Genomic DNA, 21484 nt, shown 5'->3' on the forward strand with positions numbered 1-21484 from the left:
CATGATCCGATCTACTTTTTTCGTATTAAGTAATCGTAATAAGACTTAAAATATGTATTTAATTACATGTGTAAATATAATATATATATATATATATATATATATATATATATAACTTTAACTTTAATTAAACCAATTACATGTTAAGAATTTTAAATAGGCTATATAAACTAATATAGCTTCAAAATATAAAAGTTAGTAAATAAAGGAGGAACAAAAAATTATTAAAAGCAACAAACAAAGAGTACTTTCAGTATTTATAACTAGGCCGTCTGAATGTGTTTCATTCAAGAGCTGGAGTGATTTCCCCCCTCAGTTTAGATACGATAAGCTGCATTCACACCAGGGGCATAGCCAGTATTGGGTCAGGGCGGCACTGGCCCGCCCACATTACTAACTAGCCCGCCCAGGCAAGTTTGATAAAAATAAATTTTTAGTTCTTCATTATTCAAATGTATTTAGTTTGTCTATTAATTTTTCTACTCTCTAAGGTTAATTATTATTGAAGTCATTTTTTCACTCACATTTTCACTGGCCCACCCAAAATACAATTTCTGCCTACGCCACTGGCAAAACCTGTGCAATAAAGCCCGCGGATGTCCTTGTAATTCGGTTAAAACACAAACTTTCAAGCAGTGTCTTGTGTGTTTGTGAGAGAGAGAAATTAGAAGCAAGTAGAATATGGTTGTTTCTAAAGCACACGTGGCATCATCACGCATCAGTGTTTAAAATCTAAGCTCAGACTCGATTCGGAAATTCTCTAAATCAATCCAGAACTGTTGGAGAGAGAATAAATAACACAATATCACATACATTACAAATGAAATGTTCTTTCCTGTATGCCAGACCTATATACGTAGCGTGCCAAGTAGTTGATGCTTGTGTAATTGCAGATTTTACGATTACAAAATCGTGTTTCATCATATCGCGATATTATCGCAAATGTGCAGTTTGACAGAACCTGTCGTAAGAGAAAGTACTCTGTTACTAACGTAACCTCGGTTCTCTTTAGAAGAGGGAATGATTACTGCGTATCTTGCCATGCCTGCAACAAGCTCTGGTTCGCTTCGGCAATGTAAACCAGTGATATCAGCCTATGGATCTATATTTATAGGGCTAGGCCACGCCCACTTCGAAGGGAGAGTGATTCAGTGGGCGCAAAGCGCCCCCACTGGATCGTCACCAAAGACCCTCTCTCGATAGGCTGTTGTAGTTGCCGCAGGACAGCCATTGGGCACTCTAAGCCGCATTGTCAATGTCTGCATGCTGCCAGAACGCGTTTTACATTAAATCAAAATTAAGGATCATTTTTTGGCTTCAATATCTCACGGAAAAGAGATTTTCCCCCTAGCGTAAGATTTACGCAGTACTCGTTCCCTCTTTTAGAGAGAACCGAGGTTACGTAAGATTGATTGTAATCTTGTTGAGCGCACACATACCTGTTCAGAATGTACCAGACTCCACTGAGGGCCCCAGCCAGCCATGAGTCACTGAGTAACCAGCTAGTGATAAAGAGAGCGAAGACATACACTGTCTGCAAAGCAAACACTGTGTAGATGTAGAAATAAATTGGCTCCAAGTAGGTCTGCAAAATAAACACACAGGTTGGAAAATCTCAAGACAATTTATACATCTTAGTAAGAAAACATAAGTGATTGAACACCTGGATGGGAAGAATTCTGTACAAAATGCTAAGGAACACTTCCTGGTAGATGTTCATACGTTGTAGGATGTTAATTGTCCTCTTGGATTCAGTAGTGTTGTCATGAATAAGCTCATAAAGACCTGTGAACATAAGAACACACACAACACCAGTAAACTTAGACTTTTACGCTTAGCATGAATTCAAAACTAATTAAATTAGTCCCAACTCTTACATAACTCGTAACTTATTTTTCACACACACACAAATGGTTTTAAGACCATTAACTTATACAGTTAATTATAATTATTGCCGTTAATTATAATAATCCAGTGAGATTTTTGCATGCACAAGGAGTCTGACAACAGCCTGTCCCTCTGATCTCACCATCATCAAGTCTGTCTGTGATTACATGAAGAAACAGGAAAAATATGAGATAGACTAAATCCAGAAGAACTGTGGCAACTTCGCAGATGCTTGAAACAACCAATACCTGCAAAGCTACCAGAAAAACAATGAGCTGTTTTAAACGCAAAGGGTGGTCACAACAACTATTGGTTTGATTTAGTTAACAGAAGTTAATTTATCTAATTCATCTATTTATGGCATTATTTTTAAAACAGCATCCTCAGTTTGCAGTAGTTTTACATGAGTGCCTAAAACTTTTCACAGTACTGTAGCTTTGCAGATATAGGCGTTTAAGCGTCTTGGAGATGTGGCCGCAGTTCTTCTGGATTTAGTCTGTCTCAGTTTTTTCTGTTTCTTCACGTTATCACAGATGGACTCGATGATGGTGAGATCAGATCTGTGTGTGTGTGTGTGTGTATGCATATAACATATTTAAGTACTTGTTGTATTGAGTAGTACAAAGTACTTTCAAATATAATTACATTGTACCAAGTTTCCGTCTCGGCCTGTTACATATGTGTAACAGTAGCTGCCTATTACATGTGTGTAATTACAACCTGTTAGTACAGGCAGTTCTATAACTTAGTTACATGTTGTTTTGTTGTTTTGACACTTTGTTACATGTTATTACAACGTCTACTACAAGTAAATAAGTAATTACTCTGTATCACGGAAACCGTAAAATAAAGTGTTACCGACTTTTTTTGGCTAAATATTAGTATATTTGGCTTTAATATAACAATTAGTGTTCCTATGCAAACAATAATACTTTGATAATACATAGTTACAAAACAACAATGATTTGAAAGGTGTTCATTATAGTAAATGTGGGCCGAAATGAATAATGGAAGAGAATTTCAAAACAACCTCAACTATCTTTATACTATTGTAGATAATACTACAGCTGTGACATTTTACAGTAATCAGTTTCAGTGATTGCTTAATAGAAAAGCAATGCTCTGAAGATGCTTTTAAATACTATAAGTACAAAGGCCCAATTGTAGTGGTGTCTAGAGAACAGCTTTTGGCGTCGCTGCGGTTCTTACCATTTCAGTCTCAAAGGGTAATGGCCTAATTGTATTTGTTTTTCAGTGTAGGAGCACAAAAAAATCCATTCCAAATGGTGCTGTTAAGCCAATTAGCATGAGCAAAGGCCATTTAGAGCAAAGTTGTGCATTTCCTTTCCATTTTCTGAGACCAGTCACACTGATATGGTTACGTAATGAGACATTCCTTCGATAGCTCTCAGATTACATAAGTGATAATGGAAACCAAACAGAATAGAATGTGAATGTGAAACTTGCTGTTATGGAAAGAGCTAAAACAACAACAACAAAAACTTAGGGTTAGTAAGAAAATGGGATCTGATTATAAAATAATAACTACCCTATAGGAGCAATATTACTACATAAAAAAATAAAATAAAATAAAAACTTAAAGGAATGGTTTACCATAAAATGAAAATTAAGTCTTCATTTACTCACCCTGTTGCTGGTCTATAGGCATTTGATTTCTTTTATGGACCACAAAAGGACAATTTTTACAATTTTTTAAAGAGTTCTTGCGCCCATCCATTTAATAGCAGTGAATGACAGTGAATAGAAGCATCAAGATTTGTAAAAAATTGCAAAAAGCATCACAGAATGATCCTATGCAACACATGCTGTATATTTCAAGTGTTCTGTGGGTAAAAAAATAGGCTTTAGTGAAGGAAAAAAAAAAGAAATTGTATGTATTATTCAACAAAATTCTTGACCTTGGCTGTTGGTCCTCAGTGCACAGATAAACACAGTGCACTTTCTCAAAATTCTATTAATGCTACAGTTCACTCCTCACTCAGAAAAAAAAAAACAATTTGTGAGAAATCAGGATAAAAAACAAAACACAATATTAAATACAACACCTAGAATCCCCCCCCAAAAGTATCTGTGCATCTTCGTCACTGAGTCCTTCAGTCCAATATCACCAGACCGGAACTCCGTTTGTCTGACAGATGTGAACACAATAACTCCTTGTTGTGATGAACACAACATATATATTCACCTTAGAGTAGAAGGTACAGTTTGCTGTTTGCTTATTTCATGTCTCATTTTTGTTAATCTTGATTTCTCACAGGTTTGATTTTCACTAAACCATAACATATACTCCAAGAACACTTGGAAGCTACGGCATGCGTCACATGAGATTTTACAAAGCTTGATACTGGTTGGTATTCACTGCCATTAAATGGTCTGTTGTGGTCCAAATGCCATTGTGGTCCATAAAAGAAAGAAGGCCATTCGGCATTAGAACAACACCAGGGTGGGTATGTGGGATGACATTATGCAAGGGTGATCGTAGACTCGTATCTTGTGAGTAGATATCTGTACCTTGCTGTACAGAAGGGGCCTTCAACATCTGTTTGTAGTAGGAGTAATAAAGGCCACATTCTGTACGGAAGGAAATTTCACGCTCGACTTCCTACAAATGCAAGAAGAGAGGATAAGATTCAGTAAAAATGAACTATGACAAGAAGCACAACAGAAGTAAATGGTGTCAAAATGAAATACATTTCCCATCTGAAAAAAGAAATCAGTGCAGCTATCTGCCCAGAATAAACTGAGATTTCATTCGCAATAAAAGCCTCGAGGAAGGAAAAAAAACAGGTGTTGTAAATATGGTGAAATTTTATAGTGGAAGCCGTTTTCAGAACTAAACAACATCCCGACAAAAACGATCCATATGCTCCTCAAGATTAGAATTGCATGACATTTGGTTTTGGTTTTAAGAGACTTCAAACACTTTTATTTTTCTTAATAAAACAGTCTTAAACCTTTTTCTTCTGAAAAACTCAAACAAAAACAAAAAAAGTATAATAATGACGAGAGTACTATAGAACATACACAATGGAGATAACAGAACAAAAACTGAGTGACCAATAATGCTTGTCCTTACACAAAGAGCACACATTCACATCTTCATTCCACAACATTTCTTAGCAATATTCTTGTAACAAAAATGAAGACAGATCCTGCTTCTGCTTACCTTTAAGTGTGAAAACCACAGCAGGTTCTCGTGAATAGAATAAACAAACCATGCATGAAACAGCCCAATAACCCCTGCCAACAGTAATCCTGCTGCTATGACAACAGCCGGCCAACAGTTTTGCCCAGAAATGTGATTCCATGAGAGCTTTAGGCACTCTTCTATGTCCCTCTGCCCACTCTTGTAATCCCTCGGATTGTCTTTTGCCCCAAAGTTTAGCAAAGGTGGTCTATGCAGGGCAGTCCCAGCATTATCATTCGAATTGCTCTTCCTCCTGCTACGAACCCTCATTCTCAAGGACTATTATCCTACGTCTTTCCAGTCTTTCCTAAATGTCCCTCTCTGTTTGAGACCGCAAACTCTTTTGTTTATAGGTCTTTCCAGAATTTCATGCCCAAAAACTTCATAGCACATGTATTAAAACAATAAAACAAAACCTCATGAGATCATTCTAAACTCTAGACGCCACCAAACAGCAATCTGCAGGAGGAACATTTTACATGTGATCAGAGAGGGGCTGAGACAGGGGGGAAGGCATGTGGGCCGCACAACTAGTGACCTCCTGAAAGTCAGGGAAAAAAATATATAAAAAAAGAAGGGGGAAAAAAAGCTTGGAACATCATAAAAAAAAGGTTTAAGAGCATTTGCAAAAACATTTATTTGAACAAACGATGGAACAATGTCCAGCTTGAAATTAAGACCGTCGTGGACATGACTTCACACACAACTGATTTAATAGCGTCCCAAAAGCATTTGTCTCCTGCAGTGTGGCGTCCCAGAGGAAAAACAAACATGTTACTTCAAACGTCTTTGTTCAAAAATCATGGCAATATCATCAATTACGAAACTTAAGATACCACCAACACCTGCTGAGAACATTTACAAAGCCCCTGTGAAATGTACCACTGGTTTCCATAAGAAAAGGGGAAACGATTATAAAAATAACATGGGATCTGTGTTTCTAACAGAGGCTCTCTGCAGTAACATTTGATTAGCTGCTAACCACATTCCCACAGGTCTTCATCTGAAAGAGAACAGGTGATTTATTTGCCTGCAAATAAAGCATACTCTTCCTCAAATGCTCACTTGAGGCTTTCTTCAACCAAAGAATGAAAGAAACATATGGGGACAAAAGCTGTGGTCATCCAGTCCCTAAAGCTTCCAGTCACGTTCCGAAAAGCAAGAGTGCAGATGAAAGTAGGATGACTCATAAGCAAGTCATAAATACCAGCCAGCGTGCATGAGTTTCCTTTTTCCACTGCTGTCGCACTCTGACTTAATTTTAAACCTGAGATGACCTTTTGTGCTATGCATTCCACGTGCAGCACTATATAAACCAGGCGTAATTGTTATGTCTCATATATAAAAATAAGTATTACTATTACAGCAGTGTCTCCTTCATCTGGCCCCCCATTTTAGAGCTTGGAGTCTCTATTAACAAGTTGAATCTGGTGGGTTTAATTAGGAAGAAAACCAAAAATGTTTAGTGATGGAGTCCTCCAGGAATTGAGTTTGGAACCATTCGTTTACAGTGTCAAATTGATGTTGTGTCTTTAGCCTAGATGAAGAATGTACCGTACTGTAATCAGGAACTCGTTCAGGATACAGTAATTATCAAATATGCTCTTCAGACTAAATGTACTTCAAAGAGTGAAGAAAGTCTCCTGACATGTATTTGCAGCAGGTTTGACTGCAAGTCACATTAAAATCAAAATCACACAAAAATAAAAAGGGCTCTTAAATTGCATGGCACCCTAAATAAATAAATGGTGATTTATTGCAAAACCAGCGGCGGTAAATCCTGCATTGATTGGAAGATGTGGTTAAACTACCCCTGATCTGCTTTATTTTAATGAGTGATCTGGGATAAATGGACATGCTGATTTATCCAACTGAACATGACAGAACTTTTTTGGCATGGTGTGGTTTCATCTGTTTTAGGTCTGGAAGTCATAACATGATCTGCAGCCCAAACTCTGGCTAAATGTTTATGTGACTGTTATGCCAAAGAGGGAAATTATCTTTCAGCACATATCTGGAAAACAATTCGTTTACAAGAAGAAACGCATGAGGACAGATGAGAACACCATCACTGACTAAACGCAACCACACATTATGAATGTAGATCTCTTGAGCTGTTATTTATATTAGTCAAGTAGCCTAAGAACACTATAACGACCTCTGTCTTTTCACCAAAGACTGAAAAGAAAATGAATCCCAAATGGAAGGTTGTATCACTTTGTTTCAGAACATTGAACATAAAAAGCTCTTTACCTTTATATTGGAAAACCACAGGTCATTTTCATGAAGTGTAGCCACATAGATGCAGCATAGCAAGCCCAGACTAACTCCCACTATTGAGCCAATGGTTATACACAATATTGTCCACCATGAGAATCCACCTGGAGAGAAAGACCACAACATTAAACAATCCACATGGTAAACAAGAGACATGAACACTGATCTATGGTTAATATTATACTGCTATTTTTGTATAATATTTGTATACTGTACTAGCCTATTGATTTTGGTAACACTTTATTTTGATGATCCCCTTTAAACATTATAAGTTATGTTGCACCAACATGTCAATTAACTCTCATTAATATCAAATACATCTGGGACAACATGGTTCTATGGTAAATGATGAAAAATGTTTCATTTTTGGGTTGAGTTAAATGTACTAATGTACTTCTGTAACAAACAGCACTGACCTGTTGCAAACCACTCTCTAGGTTCAGTTATAGACTCTGGCTTCAGGTTCTGAATGCTGGGCCCCGGCTCCTTCCCTTTGCTGCCCTTCCTCTGCCTAACGGCAGTCATACTGAAGAACAGGCTTCCTAGTGAAATATAAGTTCAATAATGATGACAAAAGACATGTTATATACTGTGAAGTGACTGTAAAGTATATTGTACGTAAAATCGTTTTTGTAAAGTAAAAAAAAAAAATACATCTAAAATAAATGACAGGACTTGCTATGGTAGTTGCTACTGTATATTAGTGTTTACTGAAAAACCTGCAGTTACTATTTGAAAAGGCTTCTTATATAACGTTACCAACAACACGTAGGCTGAATTAAGGCACCCCAAGCTTTAATTAGGGAGTTCTGGTCCATAATTTGCACCCTGATTTTGAGCAAAATAATTATGAGATAATACTGTAGACTATCATTCTGTAGTCTACATAACGAAGATAGCACAATGCAGTACTGTTACATGTAACAAAATGAGACGGCCATTACTCAATCAGCAAGCTATTCAAAACAATGATTAAAACCCCGCCTCTTGCGGTGTTGAAAAACATTTCACTGGGATAGGGATACAACGATCCGTTATACCCGGAAACACAAGAGCTAACGGTGTCAATTGTCTCCATCAATATTGAAACTTTCGCGAATTACACGCAAGTTCAACAGCCAGAGAGCGTCCGTTACAAAACAAAAGAGGACACGCATGGTTATGCTCGCACGGACCGTGATAAAAAAAAAATAAAAAAAATAAAAAGCATCCTTTACGCGCTTATTTCATTCATTCATTCATTCGTGGCAGGCCTGTGTTTTGCATCGGCGTTTCCTGCTCACAGCTCAGCAACAATGACAGGAGATCTCAGATCGCATCAGCCGCTGATCTCGGTCTCCGGGCAAGGGGACAGACGGCTGTCTGCTGCCTCACCTCGCTCGTTTCCCATCCTGTGCACTCACTGTAAAACAATGCACATTAATGCACTAATGCTTGCGCATATCTCACCCTGTTCAATGAAGCTCGTAGTTCCTTATCGGATGTCCGGTAGCTCCTCCTCCTTCACGGACACTCGCCTCCAGCCAGCGAGCGGTGCATAAAGACAAACCACTTCTCCATACAATTAACGTGGGAGAAAATGAAGATAGAACATTAAATCCGCGAGAGCAGTTCGTTAAATCAGGGCGGTGTTGTTCCTATTCTCTACAGATTGACAGCATGCAGCGCCGCCTCGTAGAGAAACGAACGGCTTTAAATGAGCTCGAGCGCATTCACATTCACACACCCTCCTGGGAGACTCTACACCTCTTTAGTCTCAGTCAGTCTCAGTAGGCTACCTGTTGAACAGCTGCCCCGGGACGCATGATCGTGACACCCATAACGGCCAAATAATTTATTTTATATGGTTACTAAACTGCAGTGTGGGTATGGAACAATTTAAAGTTCACACGAGTTTTTACTAATTAATGGTGCTTATATTGTTCTGTCGCAACAATGACATGAAAATTCTGTTACTCATATTGTAGAGCCTCGTGATTTTTAATTACAATTTTTTTTTGGTCTTTAGCCGATCGAGCCAGAGAACCAAAAATGGATAGGCCTAGGCCTACATCAAATAGGCTTATAATAAATATTTTCTCAAACATTTAGCCTTGATGAGGATGAAAATGAGTTTGAATTTGTGATCATTAATCGATTTGATTCAAGTGAATGTTGAATTTGTTAATATGGCCAAAAAATATTTGACACTGTAGGCTAATTCTTTAGTGTTTGACAGCCAAATGTAGCCTATATATATATATATATATATATATATATATATATATATAGGCTATATATATATATATATATATATAGGCTATATATATATATATATATATATATATATATATATATATATTAGATGACATGTAGAGTAGACCCAAACTTAACATTATAGTGACAATTTATAGGCTAGTGCCTATAAAATAAGTGTTTTCTGAGAGTCTAACTTATTACATTGACCTAATGTGATGTAATAACAAAAAATCCCCAAAGCAAAAAATGCCTAATTCAGAATCTATATGAATTATTTTGTAAAGAAATACAAAATAATTTAATTTGCCACATAAATAATAAAAAAAATAAAATAATTTGCTGGACTATAAATAAGTAAATAATTATAAATAATCACAAAAAAACTAGAAAATTAAAAGGTTAGGCTATTAAAATGATGAAATGCTGTCACAGCATCCTACACTCTTATCCCTTAAATTTAAAATGAGATGCCATTTGCTGAATGAATTATATTAATTTGTTTACAAAGTACAATTGTGAAAGTAATGTGTGGTGTGGCCAACCATGGTAACCATGGTTTGTTTCCCTTTTGTTGAGGGTAGGCTTCAGATGTACTCTGAGCAGTTTAACTCTAGCAGCAGGAGTCCATTTACACGGCAAACCCTGTTTGACTGCAATTTGACTACTGTTGCTATGACTGCCACAGCCTTCAACATCAGTAAGGCCGCTGAATACTCCCATCTGCGGTGAAAGAAAACATTTTATTCTTTAGGATACCGACTTTAATTAAATGACTCAGTTGAAAGCATGTCTTCCTCTTCATCATCATCCAGTGAAAGCAACAGCAGAGCAACATCGAGGGAAGATTTAAAAGGCAAGTGGTCCAACTCCTCATACAGAGTTTACAAAGGAAAATTAAGTGGCCTTATAAATTTGTATGCTTGTTTTTCACCATTCAGCTAAACACATTCGTTATAAGGTCATCGGTTACAGTAGACTACAGTATCCTTTGTTTAGAAACAGATCTGAAAGACTGTTTATTTATTTTATAATTGGAAATGGGACTGATAACCCTTCTCACATGCTTGGTTTCTTTTAAGATATATCAACATCTAATCCAACCAATGAGGACAGAACAACTTTGCCAGCAAAAGGGAACAAATGTGAAACTGGGGGAACAGCCACCTCAGGTAAGAGAAGAGGTTACTTACCCCTAATACATTTTAAAGGGATACAATTTTAAAGAGAAAATTCTCTCCTGTTTTACTCTAGCTCAAGAAGTAATGTGAAAACATAGAGACCGTCACTTTTCATGTGCCATTCACATTGTGCTGAAAGTCATCCAGAAGCGATGTATTAATTTGATGAAATTCTTGTTTTTTATGGAATATTGCAGAATTTATTATAACTGATTTACCATGGACATCATTATTGTTATTTTTGTCAATTCATGGTTATCGTAATTTTTAATCAAAGTAACTTCCCCTCCAATTTGCAACAACATGTCTGCTCTTATCTGATGACGCGTTTACTATAGCAATGAGAGCAGGTAAAACTATCACACATGTGATCATAGCAATAGCAAACGACAACAATTCAATGAATTCCTGATGGACAAATAAGTAATTTTTTGAGATTTGAGAAGCCATTTCACTAGGATATATGTCACAATAGGGAGGCAAAGACTATCGCAATTTTGTTTCCTGTCTGTCAGACACATTCAACATTATCCAGAAGCATGACCATGTCAGCATTGCGGTCACAAGTCTCCTTTTTTGTGAAGGCATGAGTCCCCTCTGCTGTTACCCACCACCTCTGCTCAAGACTTAAAACTCTGGGAGACCTGAGGGTTACAGGCATGGGTCCTTCTTGAGGGACCCAGCATGTCACTCTGTACTCCGGATGAGAATTAGATGGGACGTGGAGGACTTAATTGGCCTACCACAGGCGGAGGTAGACACTTTCTCTCAAGTCAGAGCTCCCCCTACAAGTCAAGCTTATGCTTTGAAGTGGAGTGTGTTCAGTGAGTGTTGTCCTTCCCAGCGGGAAGACCACCGGAAATGCCCGATTAGCTCTGTGCTTTCCTTCCTGCAGGAGAGGTTGGAGCGGAAGGAATTCAGCCCAAAAAACGAGCTAATGGCAAAGAAATGCCATGGGTCTGCGGAATTTGCATAGCAAATGCATATGGAGGCATCTAGCCAACTGCGAAAACTCCCGGGGGCATAACCTTGGCGTTGATGTCAACAGTGCTGGAGGAACCCAGGGCTTCTCAGGGAAACTCAACTGAGGGTAATATTGCACGTATCCAGTCCGTGGAGTGGAATGGTGAACAAGCGAAGACACCCGAGCGGATCCTAATTACTGGCTGGTTGAAGCGAGTACACGAGATGGCACTGGCTCCACTCGGAGACTATAGAATCTTGCGAATGTTTTAGATATCGCCCAGCCTGCAACTTTGCAGATGTTTGTTAGCGGGGCTTTTCACACCAAGTGTGCACTGTCGACCTTGCTGCTGGTATGCCAATGCAATGCAACCACTATCCAGTGAGACAACCTTTGCATGGAGAGAGCCTTTCCCTTCAGCTTCCCACCATGACAGACAATGAGCTGGTCTGAGGTCCTGAAACACTGTGTCCTGTCTACGTAGGCACGGAGAGCGCATACTGGACAGAGCAGTGCCAAGGCTGGGTCTGCCTCCTCCAAGGGCAGCGCTTGCAGTTTCACCACTTGGTACCAAAAGGGAGTTGTATGAACCTTGGGCACATATTCAGGCCAGGGTATCAGGATCACGTGATAGTTAGCTGGCCCGAATTCCTGGCATGCTTACTCCTGTCATACCCTCTTGATGGAGGCCAATGCAACCAGGAGCACTACAGCCGTTTCATCGACAGGAACTTAAACTTCACTGATTGCAAGGGCTTGAAGGGAGCACTCCACAGGGCAGTTAAAACCACTGAGAGGTCCCAAGAGGGTACGAGAGGAGGACGAGGAGGATTCGCTCCTTGCTCCCCTCAGGAACCTGATGACCAGGTCGTGCTTCCCAATGGACATACCCTCATGAGCGGCGATAGCAGCAACACAAACTTTCAGGGTGGAGGGAGACTGCCTTCGCTCCAACCCTTCTTGCAGAAAAGAATACATGACACTGGTCGGGCATATCGTGGAGTCTTTTCAGCGAGAAGAGCACCAGTTGATGAAAAGGTTCCACTTCAGTGCATAGGCATGTCTCGTGGACGATACTCTAGCGGAAGTGATAGTAGCCACCAGTGCTGGTGATAGGGGACTCAAACCTACCTCCCCCCACCCAGGAGCCACACGTGAAGGTTCCAAAGATTGGTTTGAGGGTGCTATATGGTCCCCTGTCCCTGAGAAAGGTGGTCCTTTCCCATAGGAATTGGCCAGGGAGGTGCTGTCGCGAGGAGTACAAGTTTGGAGAACCAAGTCTGGGTGGGCAAGTGGGGCGCAACCAAAATGACCTGCCACTCGTCCTCCCTGATCTTGCACAGGGTCTGTGCGAGAAGGCTCTCTGGGGGAAACACATACTTGTGGAGGCTCTTCGTTAGGGAATAAAACAGGCTGAAATGGGAAGATTTGTTGGAGGCTAACAGATTTACCTGACGATCCCTGAACTATTCCCAAATCATCTGAACCGACTGGGGATGGAGTCGCCAGCACAGTTCAGGTCTCCTGGAATGTAAATAGCAGTGACCTGTAATGTGAATTAGCAGTGTAAAAATAAGTGACCTCAGATGCTTCTGACTCCATAAGAGGAGGTGGCATGCAAGTTGCGACATACGGCGGGGGCATAGACCACCCTGATGGTTGATGTGTGCTACTGTCGCGGTATCGTCTGAACGGACTAGTACGTGCTGGTCTTTCTTGGAGCAATGCATGGAAGCGATACAGAACCAATTGTACTGCCAGCAACTCAAGGCAATTGACATGTAGAAGACGCTGGGGTCCTGTCCAGGAGCCCGCATTGCACATGGCACCTCAACTGGTGGTGGAGGCATCTTTGGAGACCTGCCTGGAAACTTGATGTAGGGGCACACCGGCCCGTAACATGCTAAGGTTCAACCACGGGATTAAGGTTCGAGGGCAGGTCTGAGTAACTGGTACTCGGAGAGTGCCTTGTTGCCATGCCCACCTCGGGACTCGATCGCAAAGCCAGTGCTGAAGCAGTCTCATATGAAGAAACCCGAGTGGTGTGGCTGCCGCTGCGGATGTCATATGCCCCAGAAGCATCTAGTTTCAGTGGAACCGCGCTCTTGCTCTGGATTTGACGCATGCAAGTCAGCAGTGTACTGATATGCCTTCCCCTTGAAAGCAAACCGAAGAAACGGTCTGTGTTGAGGAAGAATGGAGGCATGAAAGTAGGCGTCCTTCAGGTCGATCGCTGTAAACCAATCCTGTGGCTGAACACAATCAAAAATGCATTTGCCCGTGAGCATTTTGAGTATGTGTTTGGACTGAGAAGGGATCGGTTCAAAATGTGCAGGTCCAGGATTGGACATAACCCACCAGATTTCTTCGGTACAATGAAGTAGCGGCTGTAGAGCCCGGACTTTATTTCGGTCCATTGCTACCGACCATGATGTAGAGGACTCCCCAGAAGCGGGGAGGAGATTGTGCGAACTGAATCGCATAGCTGAGCCTGATGGTCCTGGCGACCCAGCGGGACAAGTTGGGAAGCTGAAGCCAGTTTTCCCAGAAACCGTACCAGCGGGGTCATGGGGATCACAGACGTACCCTCGGTGAGACAGCGAGGCAGTATGACTGGCTCAGACTGGGTACAGTAGGTATAACGGGGTCCTTCCACTTGCATTAAATGGACTGACAGAGATGGAAGAATGAAAGTCACACACATCTACAGTACATTTTCATTTTTGGACGGAGTATCCCTTAAACTTTAACTTGCATTCAAAGATGACTCTTTATATCAGTTATTTGCTTAAAAAGCTATTGGCCTCATGAATTATTCACATTGTCTGCATTCGGCCAAATACATTTGCCGAAATGATAAAGCAGACAGTGAAGCATGAGCTCTAGCAAATGGAATTGTTGTTTGCTCGATAGCAATGGAGGATCTATAGAGGAAGCAGCCGCCTGGCTTGTTTTAAAGACTTTGTTTTATGCAAACAGATATGATTATTTCAGAGTGTCTATTTAGTCTAAGTGCATATAGCCCATTTTGTTGCCAATGTCTTTTTACACTAGCTCTTTCCACCATTTTCTGTTTTAGGCAAACAAAATTACAAAAGGAACTCCTCTGGAAACAGAAGCTGTGAAATGGATAGTATAGTAGATATAGCTTTTACAAGAAATTCAAGAGTTGGAAATGAACCAATCTGACACACAAAAGAAGTGTAAAGGGATGGTTATACAATTACCAAAGCACAATTGTTATGTACAAAGGGCTGTATTGTGGTCCCGTGACCTGTGAGGGAAAACGAAAGGCTTAAACGTACAGTATACGATTTTTGGCCACCAGGGGTCACTTATTTAAAATAATAACAAAAGACGTACTTTGATGACGTCGGGAAAGAGCGTGGGCTCACGGGAGTTGTTGTTGCTGTCAATGACAACCAGCTCAGCTCATGGCATGACATCACCGTTTCACAAAATATACTGATATACGGCATCTCTCTGTAGATTTAGCTTGTCAAGAAGCTTTAAATGCAACCCCATTCACCTGTGTCATGCTTTTTCTCCTGTCCCAAAGCCTTCTCGGGTCATATTTTTCACCCGTACGTTTGAGCTTTACTGAGCTGGCTGTAGCAGCTGAACGTGCAGGCAAAGCGTAATCGTGGTCCATAACTATAATACAGACTAATATAAATATTTATATTACGCTCCTTCAGTGAATGACCTATTTTAGAACATTTTTCATATATAGGGCGCACTGGATTATAAAGCACATAAGATACTGCAGTCAAACGTTTGACTGGGTTTGCGTTATGCATCCACTATGTGCTAAAGGCTAAAGGGAATGTCGAGTGCGCAGCGCCGGAGGTGAGGCGTTTATTTAGTAAGCATGAGCGCGCTGAAGCGGGCACGTACATTCGCAGCCGGACTCATATGAGTATTCAATGTGCGCGGCTCGCTAACAGCAACAGTTGGCTGTTTTGAATGAGACGACACGGTTACTGTGAACGGGGTGCGCTTATGCGCGAGCAGCACCGGGGACAGTGTCTGTTAAGAGTGAGCACTCGTGAGCAGGCACGTGATTTACACACATAAAAATACGTACTACTTTTTTTTCTTCGTCATTTTCTTTGCTTTATTGGCGGAAGTCCAGTGTTCCCCTTTGTGTTTGGCGGTTTCGCCGGGTTCCGCAAGGAAGTTCGAGAAAATAGAGGAGTCAAAGGTTATATGACGCCATAGACGGGCGACGAAACGGAAATAAAGAAACGTCCCGTGTCTTTGAATTTAAACTATAAATTTCTCCGTATTTGAAAGTTGGTGGAAACTGTCGGGATAATGTAAGTACACATCTAATAGAAATATATAACATAGATACAGTTATTTTTGCTATTTTTAAAGCAGAAAAAGTACATATTGTGGCTTTAACTTAAATTCCTTGAATAGTAAAAACAAACCCTAGCTTGCACAGAATGTCAAAATGTCCTGTAGGTCAGCACACACATGCAACGAGGAGGAGCAATGGTCAGCTCGCATTGGAACAAAAGCCCAGCCACCTTTGGCTTAGTCTTCGGAGGCCCTTGATAGTCCAAGGCCTTGGTGCACTGACCCAATGGCCTGGTCCATAATCCAGCCCTGTGTGCACCAAATGAACAATCATGCACAAAATACATCTTCATTTATTATGTGATTATAGTCAAAGCACCATATGTGACAATCTCTGATTAATGCCAAACAGGTCATGTTTCCTCAGATGTAAGTCCCAGTGAGAACCACAAAGAGGACGGGGACCGTTCAAAACCCAGCAGTACGACAGCAGTGAGACGCAGATATAAGACTCACACTCGAATGATAAAAGAGAAGTTGGACCAGATCAAAGCTGAAATGCATAAGATCTCTAAAGTCCACCTGCATCAGCGCCCTGAGAGGTGAACAACAGTTGAATCTGTTCTCCAGACCTAGTTTAGAAAAGTCCTAGAGGAATGTTTTATTTATTTTATTTTATTTAACCAGATGAAAACCTGAGATTAAGAATCACTTTTGTGTCAAGATAAGTGGCCCGATAATAAAACAAACATACAGTAAAACAATCAAAAACATTTACACATCATTATTTTATTCTCTAAATTGCATGGGGTCTGAGGTGTTTTCTGGGTTCTGGAGGTGTTCTGACATGCTCTGACGTTTGTTTGTTTTTCTGATATTTTCATTGATAAAGTCTGATCAATGACAGCAACAGTAATACAGTGTCAGCAGCATGTACTGTATGTCAAAGTTTTTAGTTTTGAGATAATGATGTTTCTGCGTGGTTTGTGTAAAAAAAATAAAAATAAAAACATTGTCACTGAAATAAGGTCATGAAACCCATACTAATTATTTCTTCACAAGACTTTTGAAAAGTGTATCACATGGCCTGGAATATTTGCTTCAAAACTATGGGAAAATCATTCTGATTACTCATTCAGATAAGACAATATATTGATTTAAAATGTGAAAGACATGCTATGTGTAAGAAAGTGTGTTTGTGTTTCACACCTGAGAAAGACAAGGATCCTCCCCTAATGGTGATACAATTATGAGGAGCCTTGTACAAAGAATGAGGAGAGACCTAAAAAATAATGGATTTTAGATTGTTTGGATTTATTTACAACACAACATTTTCCAAAAATACACAACAAATGACAAAAAAAGGTTAAAAGGTTTTAAAATAGGTTTTTCTGGTTAAAATTATGAAATTTACTAAATGCATACACTATATGAACACCAAATTGTGCCTTGTAGGCATATATGTGTATGGGTTATATAGAAATATTAACAATAGCCTAAATAGAAGGCAGCCTATAAATCATTAAAAAAGGAACACTTCAGTAACACTAGGTAAAATATATAGATTATCATATGTTACTTCAAACGTTTCCATATGTCATGACATTATGAAATGAGATTGTAGTAAAGACATGAAGTCTAATGTTTGGTGCATTTTGCTCTTCAAATCCACAGTGCGAGTAAACTCACTAGTAATGTATTTTTCGGTAACACTTTATTTGAAGGGGTGTGCGTAAGACTGACATGACACTGTCATAAAAATGACATAACACCTGCCATGAACATGAAGGAGTCTTTATGAATGTTTATAACTGTTGTTATTAAGTGTCATTCGGTACATTATGACACTTTTAATGCACAGTTGACATTGTTTGACATGTCTTTGTTATGACAACTTGACATTAACCAAAATGAAATCATAATCTGTCACAAATATGTCATAACAGGTCTAATTATCTAACTTAAAGAAGTTATTTAGCTTTGTGTTAGAATTGCATTACCCTGTCATACGTTATGGTTGGTTTTAACTTTGGTTGTCATGATACCATTATAACTGTGACATGAATATTTTACTTGTCCTCAAGTAAAGTGGAACACATTATGTACTAGTTATAAAGATGTCATTAAGGGTTATTACACTGTCAAATGCTTTAACAACAGTGTCATTAATATTTCCCCTTACCTCAAATAAAGTGGAACACGTTGGACTAGTTATGATTTCTTAGTTAATGTCAAGTTGTCATAACAAAGACATTTTTGTCTTTGTTAATGTCAAGTTGTCATAACAAAAACAATGTCAACTTTGCATTAAAAGTGTCATAATTTACTGAATGACATGTAATGACAACAGTCATAAACATTCATAAAGACTCCTTCATGTTCATGACAGGTGTTATGACATGTTTATGATGATGTCATGTCAGTCTTATGCACACCCCTTCAAATAAAGTGTTACCTATTTTTCTCACGTTTATAAAAGATATATAAATTGTATGTGAAACCAGGCCATAATGTTCTGACCTTAGTTCTGGAAACAGTGAGCTCTCTTTCTAAATGTCTAAATTGTTGCCTTTGTAAGGACTTTGTTTTTCTTGAGAATCTATAAATTAATTGAGCTAATTAATTTTACCTGTTTTGTAAAATATTGTCTGTGTAATTAATTATGATATGCAAATTCCCCATGGATTAGATCCGCCCATGAGTCGTTACACTTTACCCATGCAGTAGTGATCTTAGGTGGGGTCAACAAAGACAATAACCCAAGGTCAAGTACAGTTTAAAAAGCCCTATAGAGCAAACCTCCTGTACTACATATGACACCACAAAGGCTCTTTTATTTAAGCATTTGCTGGAATTTGCAGCATTTACAATGGCACACAATGCACAAGGTCCCTGTTTGGCTTCAAGAGCTTTTACTAAATGGAAAATTTCCACAGTAGTGGCAGTGTGTTTCACATGACAGCTTTATGATGTGCGAAACAGATAAGAACACACACAGGGAACAATATATGTCTTGCCTGAGGGTCCTGCCAAAATAGTCAGCAGTATTTCTTTAGATCCTTATCTCACAGTGCTGTGTACACTCCCAGCACCTTCATCTGACACCATACACAATCTCTAAATATCTTTTCCAGGAAAGCGTGTCATCCTTTTGTGTGGAACACTCTAGGCCCATACAGAGACACTACTGAGATTGACCATCTCCTCACAATGGTGAGTCTGCTACCCTTCTGGTAATACACAGCGAGAGTAATCAGATGGTGCCTGTGGAACATCTTAATATACGTTGTTGTGTATAAAGTAATAAACTGGATAAATAAAGAATGGTCACTACAGGCTTTTCATACCATAAATCAATCTGGCAAATTATATATAGATAAAATGTCTTAATTATCAAATTGTACTATTTTTAATGTTGACAAAACAATTGTCTTTTGCATTTTACAGATGTAAATATTATTTTCTGAAAAGACCATATATATATATATATATATATATATATAATGCATGTTTAATATGTTATTAGTAAAATATAACATTCAAATTATTTTGTTATTTTTCTAGCTCCATAAGAAAACATAGATAAGATGTATTAATGAACACAACCTTGAAGCCAATCAGTAAAACTTGAATAAACTTGATTATGTCATATTTTTCAGACAGCTGATCCAGAAAGAAGAAATCGCTGTTCTTCGATAAAGGCAGAAAGCCCTCGGCAGTTCCATTAATTCCTGCATATGCCTAAAAATGCCTCAGTACATGTATCTGGCCTACACATTAAATTTCCCTACAACACTTCACCCTGACTTTTTTTTATTTGTGTGTGTGTTGTTTATTGAATGTCTCCGAAGCCCTGGCCCCAATCAGATGTATGACATGGAGATTTCATCAAACACCAGATCCCCACAGCCCTCTATGCAGTGGCAAGTGAAAAGAGAATAACTGCTACATTATTCATCATGCCTTCATGTAAGTCTCCATCATTTAAACATTTGTGCACAACTGTATAAACAAATTTTTTGAGTATCTTCATACTGTATATGATCTAATGCTCTGTACAGACCTCATTGAATTTTCTCTAGAAGTTAGACATCACAATGGGCATGAAGCATCTGGGCATCCGAATGGTTCTGGTCAAAAGAAATAAAAGATGTGCCTGCTGACATGAAAGGTCTGAAGATTATCAAAGAGATGCACAAAATAAATTGGCTGGCAGCTCATCTTAAAGAAGGATTATGGGGGAAGAAAAGCGTAAATGTTTAATGGCTGCCTCTTTTCTACTTGGAAGGAAGGCACTTGTTTGTCTCTAGTTGTTGATAAGCACAAAGGAGTAAGTGGGTTGCAGTAATTATCTTTATTTCGGTTCCTCTTGCTTTATTTCTCAATGTTTGTTATCCCAGAGAAGATCGACAAGCAAAGGGACTTCAAGCTTGGTTTGTCAGCCTATTTTAGTAAGCTCTCAAATATTTAAGAGGACCAACACAAAATTCTTAAGCTCATGAAGGTTTGTGTATTTTCTTTCCTGATTCCACTTGCTTGAGTATAAAACTGCATTTTCTGTGGTGGAAATGAAAAAAAAAAAAAAAACAACAACAAACAAACAAAAAAAAAAACTTAGAAATGAATTGGCACAGAAGCACCAATGAGAAAATGTCACAAGTGTGTCCTTTAAGGATTTTTCTCTTCTCTTTTGTGTCTCCCCACCTCACATAACGAGTAAATTTCCCCTTGGGGATAAATAAAGTTGAATCTACAGTATATCTATGTCATCTGCTAAATGTTCACTTTCACTGGGACCTGTGAAAACCTGATCTCATAAAATACGACATCAGTTGGCTTTTTAGAAGCTGTCAGGGATTCATGTAACTTGAAGGGATTATAAAAAGGTACAGACTTGTATTTCCCAAAGAGGAGAGGAATCCATCCACGGCTTATCGCTACTCCGGCAGCATTCGGTTACAGTTAAACCCGTATAAGTCAAGCCTCTCTTATACCCACTGCTGGTTTTAATTTGCTTTACATTTCAATTAGCACATTTCTAAAGACTTAATCACATTCCAATTTGGTGGCTCAGTTGGAAATTTGTTCAGGCAATCTGTGTTAGAACCCCATTATGGCCCGGGATTTAGGGTGTAGTAGAAAATGAGATGAATAAAGCCTGAAATACAGGACTAAAAATGTACACACTGTGAACAATACAGACTACTGTATATCTGCTCAGTACTATACGCTTTAATAATGCTGAGAACCTTTGTCAACAAAAGATAAAATAAACTTGGCTACTCAAAGGTCATTTCTGATTGATTTGCTTGCTTTTCAGAACATGCATTCTCATAAAGCTGTTCCAGGTTGTTGCCTGTGATATCAAGTAACATTGGCTTGGCAAATGTCACAGGAGTAGCCATGGGTAAAAATTAAAGGCTAAAA

General features: G+C 39.0%; 1 protein-coding gene and 1 long non-coding RNA gene across 5 annotated transcripts in view; one reads left to right on the plus strand and one right to left on the minus strand.

The window, feature by feature from the left end:
* Positions 1-9110, minus strand: part of dpy19l3 (dpy-19 like C-mannosyltransferase 3) — a 141762-nt gene extending 132652 nt beyond the window's left edge. Inside the window, exons 1-6 of one of the 3 annotated variants that reach the window (XM_089129360.1) lie at positions 8822-9110; positions 7789-7914; positions 7349-7476; positions 4420-4510; positions 1664-1785; positions 1440-1585 (exon numbers count right to left, since the gene is read on the minus strand). In XM_089129360.1, the coding sequence (XP_088985486.1) occupies positions 1440-1585; positions 1664-1785; positions 4420-4510; positions 7349-7476; positions 7789-7897 (596 nt within the window). In that variant the 5' untranslated portion in view covers positions 7898-7914; positions 8822-9110. Of the gene's footprint in view, positions 1-1439; positions 1586-1663; positions 1786-4419; positions 4511-7348; positions 7477-7788; positions 7915-8589; positions 8794-8821 lie in introns of those variants that run through there. The other 2 variants (XM_089129363.1, XM_089129361.1) reach the window with 2 other exon arrangements.
* Positions 9111-10567: 1457 nt separating this feature from the next.
* Positions 10568-19855, plus strand: LOC148998428 (uncharacterized). 2 transcript variants are annotated; one of them, XR_016156399.1, is made up of 4 exons: positions 10568-10779; positions 16470-16659; positions 19192-19270; positions 19717-19855. It is a non-coding gene; the product is annotated as an uncharacterized LOC148998428 (long non-coding RNA). The 2 variants fall into 2 exon arrangements; XR_016156450.1 differs by having other exon boundaries at positions 16485-16659.
* The last annotated feature ends 1629 nt before the right edge of the window (positions 19856-21484 follow it).

This window comes from Pimephales promelas, chromosome 1, assembly GCF_988280905.1.
Source record: "Pimephales promelas chromosome 1, fPimPro1.hap1.1, whole genome shotgun sequence".
In the NCBI taxonomy this organism is placed as follows: domain Eukaryota; kingdom Metazoa; phylum Chordata; class Actinopteri; order Cypriniformes; family Leuciscidae; genus Pimephales; species Pimephales promelas.